The 5,515-nt window shown below is 36.1% G+C and overlaps 1 protein-coding gene across 1 annotated transcript; it reads right to left on the bottom strand.

The window, feature by feature from the left end:
• Nucleotides 1–1,438: 1,438 nt before the first annotated feature.
• Nucleotides 1,439–4,924, bottom strand: LOC122294965 (double-stranded RNA-binding protein 2-like). The gene is made up of 3 exons (XM_043103953.1): nt 4,369–4,924; nt 2,784–3,003; nt 1,439–2,409 (listed from the first exon to the last, which is right to left on the bottom strand). The coding sequence occupies exons 1-3, from the start codon at nt 4,612–4,614 to the stop codon at nt 1,682–1,684; spliced, it is 1,194 nt and encodes a 397-aa protein (XP_042959887.1). The 5' UTR covers nt 4,615–4,924; the 3' UTR covers nt 1,439–1,681.
• Between the last annotated feature and the right edge of the window lie 591 nt (nt 4,925–5,515).

Below are 5,515 nucleotides of genomic sequence, written 5' to 3'. Positions count from 1 at the left end.
ATTCTGATCATATTCTAGATTGAACCCTGTACCCAGTCATCAATGATATTAACTATCATCTTCATTCTTTTAAAGACAAGAAGGTGAAAAAAATTTATCGATCTTTAAATCGATGCACGCACAATCTTCCGCAATGGGCAATAGAGACGTAAACTTTTGGTAACATCCCTTTAATCCAAATCCCTCCCTCTTTATTGAATTTCTATACTAAGAAAGATCCACTTCCTCTATATGCATAATTATCCCCTTCTAACTTTATAAGCTTTAGTTGTCTTTTAATATATTATGCAAATCTTGCTTTAAAAAAAAAAAAAAAAAAGTGACAGGGCAAGTCTTCCATGCACCGTCCTCTGGTGCATAAGCTGCTGTTGCAGTTGTCAGATGCATTTGAAGAGTATTAAGGGGACTGAATTTTTTTTTTTCCCTGTTTTTTTGGGTTGAATTTTGAATTTAAAAAATGATGTAATTTTGATAGGTTAAAATTTATATAGTTTTGTAAAATAATTATATATAATATATATATATATATTTTTGTACAGAAAACAAGAATAATATTAAATACAACCTTTAAATATAAGTCTTATATAAATTCTTTTGTAAAAATATGGACCCGATAAAAATAAATAAAATTTTCATATTTCTTCACAAAAGAATTTATTTATTTATTTATTTTTAAGAAAGGATTGCAAAATTTATGCAAATATATCATTTATCGGAAAACAATGGAAAGATTGCCGCCATGGAGAAATGCTTGGGAGCCTCCTGGGGTTACCGTTGGCTGTTTTATTTTATTTTTTATTTTTATTTATTTAATTTTTTTTAACTTAATGATTAAATAAGTAGTTTTTAATAATATTTTAATTTTTAAAAATATTAAAAAATTACATATAGAAAAAAAAAATAGATTTAAAAAAAAACAATCACATAAAACAACTAGCGATAACTCTCAAACGGCTTGGAGCAGTGGCTGTATCCGTTACTATATGCTTCCTGTCATTTCAGTGTTCATAAAAAGTAAAATAGCAGACTGATTAGTCCAGGACCAAACCCTACTTTCTTGTTAGAAAGATAGCTCAGAACAAAGCAACCTAATAAGAAGAGCTTGTAGGTAGAAGATGTAGAAATGGAGAAACTTGAGAAGCAACAGTAACAGGAGAAATAAGCAACTTCTTCCCATGAACCAGAAGACAATTCACCATTATCACTCTGCTAATCTAACCAATAATCATTTGGAATTGAAAGTCTGATTCATCCACAAGGTCCCAAGGTTATATGAAATATATATTTGGAGGGGATTTGGGGGGGGCCAAAACAATGTCAAATCTAATATTTCTTTCAAAAAGTCCCCAGTCAATGCAGTCATTGTAATCCCACTCATCAAGGGTTCTGAACTAGGTTTTTCACAGAACAAAAAGGAATAACAAGACAAGCAGAGAAGTTGGCACAGCTAGCTGCTGTTGAATGGCAAAGATTCGAGACTGCTGATACTAATTTAATCTAGCGTTGTAGCTTTTAACAAAACAAAGATGAGAACGGTAAAAAGAAGAAGAAAAATAATAATTAAAAAAGAAGCTAAAGTAAGATCACTCATATAACAGATGAGGAAAGATGGAGAAGCCAAACTTCAGAACTCTGCAAAAACATAACATTGCTTTCCATGAATTCAAGTTATAAACAATCCTCATATTTTGAGTAATTCCAGGTTTTGTACTACTGTCTTCGATTCTTGTAGATTGTTTGCAGTTGTTCCCTTGGTTTCTTCTACTTGAGCCTGTGATTTACTTCGTTGGGCAGGAGCAGAAACAGCTGGAGGATCTTCTTTTCGAACAGCAGGAGGGTGGTCTTCTTTGCGCGTGGGTGGAGTGGCAAATACTGGAACAGCGTGCCTAATGGAGACTGGAGGAGCAATTGGAAAAGATGGGGCCCACATCACCTGAGGGGTTGGTTTGGATGGCATAGGAAGTGGTGGAGCAGAGTAAACAGGCACTGCAGTCCTTATTGTCACTGGCTGTGCAATACTATGGCAAGGCGTCCTAAACCGTCTGGGAACATAAGGAACTGCTCCTGCTGCAGGGAACTTTTGTGGACGGGCCACCCAGCCATCCAATGAAGAAGTCTCTGGTGTTAGCAACGGGCTCTCATTTGCCATTGATGGAGGTTTGTTTCGAGGAGCTGTCTTCTGGCAAATTAAGGGGAGGATCTTTGATGTGGTCGTGGAGGGAGGTTGTGGGCTGGGTGGTCTGAGACTCTGAATTGGGAACTTCTTTGGAAATGGTATTGGGGCATTGGGGTTAGCCATTGTGATTTCCTCCTTCAAACGGTAATTGACTAAAGCCCTTGCTATTGTGATCTGTTCCAGCTCGTCATTGTTCTCTGTTTCAGATGAAGAATTCGCAGCTTCTTTTATCACTAGCAGGAAGAAAGTAACATTCAGTACAATGTTCACAGGCATCTAGGAGCATTGGTGACAACTTAAAAATAGCATCACTAATATCATGGCATTGAGCCTTGAACTGTGGAAAAGGTAAGTCCAAATAAATCGATAAAGTGGTCTACCAAGGATTCTTATTTTCTGTAACAGTCACCAGGCTTCAATCTAAAATGAAGATTGGTACACTATGGTCAACTCTGTGTTACATTTACATTGCTATGCATGCAAAAATGTTCAGTAATTTGTATATTTTACTGGAGCTCAAGAGAGAGGTATGAGATCCATCTTCTAGTGGGCACTCCACAGTCAATTCGCTCACTTCAACTATAAAAAAAAGTTGGATGATACTCACATTGTTTTAAAGATGACCAAGCTGCCATAGCTGCATTCTTCTCTGCTTGTTTCTTATTCTTGGCAGGTTCCCCAGTAAATGTTACTCTGGCCAATTCCACTGTCCCAGTGAAAACAGGTAGATGCCCAAGGCCTGACCTGAATGTTGTGTATTGTGGCAATGGGGCTCCAACTCTCTGTGCTATTTCCTGCAAAAGGTTCTTGTACACACCGGTCTCATCCTAACCAAAGTAAAGCCTAATCAGTATTCAGTATCAGGACAACCAAACTAAATCTGTGCTATTTAATGGATGTTCGCATCATAATTTGAAAAGCAAGTAGCAAATGTCATTCAAGGTTAAACTGATAGGCTTTACGCGTTTGTTCAGATTTTTCCATAAAATTATCTCTAGATTAGTACAAAACCAGAGAAGGGATAGATCCTTCCATCTTATAATCTAGTATCACGCATTAAAATTTGATTTCAGAACGTGTTAAGAAGAGACTGAAGAGCATGACAAAAAGGGATAAATATAGATGGAGGGATAAATATAGATGGCTGCATAAACAGGCTCACCCCCCCCCCCCCCCCCCCCCAAAAAAAAAAAAAAAAAAAGGCAATAAATGGATTGATTGCTCAGTAATATCTGCATTATTAAGATTTAAGATTTCAAACTACAAGTTCATACACCCCTATCTTCTAAATTGCTAAATGTAGCATTTAAATATTCCTATGGACAATACCATACTTATCAAATCCATACATAAGAAGGCAAAGTTTTGAATTCATTTCACAAGCTAACGCAAGCCTAAAGTTAAAAGAAGAAGAAATAACAAATATCTAGTGAAGCTATATGCAAGTGTTTTAGCCGAAAATTTAAAAATATATAGGTACATATATCCAAATCTATTATCTGGAACCCAATGCCAGAAAGACTTAGTCATTTGGGACCTGAAACGCAGAAACCTCCACTGATCGATGCCAAAACACAATTTTAGTTATCTAGGGTCTAATCTTCTGGATGTTATGACATCAAAGACAATTTGATTACAACTTTTTTTTTTTAATATATAATTATTTTGCATTATTTTTCCTCCATTTTCTTGGCAACCAAACAAAGGGTAAAATACAGAAGAACAAAGGTTTACAAAGTTCCGGTCATTAATCACTCCGTCTCCCTTACTGCAAAACACAATTTTTATGACCTAAAAATACCAACCTTAGAGCAATTTATTACACCAGAAAATCAGAGCAAGTACGCGCTGGTTCTCAGAGACATTGATAAAAGAAAGACAAAACCAGATAGCTCTCTCTCTCTCTCTCTCTCTCTCTCTCTCTCTCTCTCTCAGAAAAGAACAAAAACGCTGTGTGCGCAGGATGAGCTGATCCTCAGACCAACAAAGCACATAAATAAATAATTATTATTTAGTTACGTTCTCCCTTCAAAATGACTTAAGAAAACCCCACCGATTGATCGGAAATAGAGAAAACAAACTCGAAATCGAAGATGAATGAACTGAAAAAACCCTAATGGCCGTTTTAGAGAAGGGGCTTGGGAGGGGTTTTGGGGAGGGGGGAGAAAGGCAACGAGAGCTGTGAAACTTACCAGGATCCTGGCGGCGAGCGAGTGAGAGGGACCGCGGTTGGAGAGTGAGTTAAGTGCTACCTCAGCGGCGGAGTGCTCGGCCTGGCGGAGGGTGGAGCAGTAGTGGGGGCTCTCGAAGATCTCTCCATTAAAGTTGACGGTGGCCTTGAACCTAGGCGCGTGGTCGGGACCTTCCCGAATGCACGTGTAGGAGGGAAGGTTGAAGCAGCTCCGCTGTGCCAACTCTTGAAGCTGGTTCTTGTACATTTTTCTTCAGTTCTCTCTCTCTCTCTCTCTCTCTCTCTCTCTCTCTCTCTCACTTCTCTATTCTATCCTCTCTGCCAGCTAACTAATTGAAGTACCAATCGCCCACTTTCTGGGTTTTCCTCGGATCCGATCTGTCTCCGAGGTTGCCAGACCGGCTGTTGTCGAAATAAATGGTTTCGCAACTTTGGCTCTTAGTTACGGCGCCGGAGAATGGGCTCTCCGGCGAGAGACAGAAGAGAGAAATATGATGCGAAGCTCTCAGGGAAAGAGGGAGAGTGAGAAATGAACAGGGAAGTCTAACGTATTTATGGGATTATTAAAAGGGAGAATTTATTATACAAATGCTTTTATTGCCCTGAGTCAACTGAACGTTAGGCTGCATGGATCTCATCTTTTTCCCTCTAATTTCTCCTTTTTTTTCTTTTTTTTTTCCTTTTTCTTTTATTATCTTCTCAGTTCAAAAAATTATTCAGATCATTATATTAAAGGTTTGTTAATAATTTTTTAAAAACATTACGTTAATGTCTCGTTTAGTTACAAAGTCTAGATGGGATATGATATTTTGTTAAAATTTAAATAAAATATTATTATAATATAATTTTTTAATATTAATATTAGTTTAAAATTTAAAAAAATTAAATTATTTATTATATTTTATTCAAAAATTTAAAAAAATTATAATAATTATATAAGATGAGATGAAATAATTTAATTTTATGTAACCAAACCAACCTTTATATTATATAACATTTATTAATACCAAGAAAAATACTACAAATTAACACTAATTATTTTATTTTTTTGGAAAATACTATTTTCATGTAAATTTCTTACCGAAATTTTTTACCAAATTGCATTTTATTTTTTATTTTTTTTACTTCATGATTAAAAAATTATTTTT

This window comes from Carya illinoinensis, chromosome 14 (assembly GCF_018687715.1).
Source record: "Carya illinoinensis cultivar Pawnee chromosome 14, C.illinoinensisPawnee_v1, whole genome shotgun sequence".
In the NCBI taxonomy this organism is placed as follows: Eukaryota; Viridiplantae; Streptophyta; class Magnoliopsida; order Fagales; family Juglandaceae; genus Carya; species Carya illinoinensis.
Note: the sequence above shows the minus strand (reverse complement) of the source record. Positions and strands in the feature narration are given on the sequence as shown.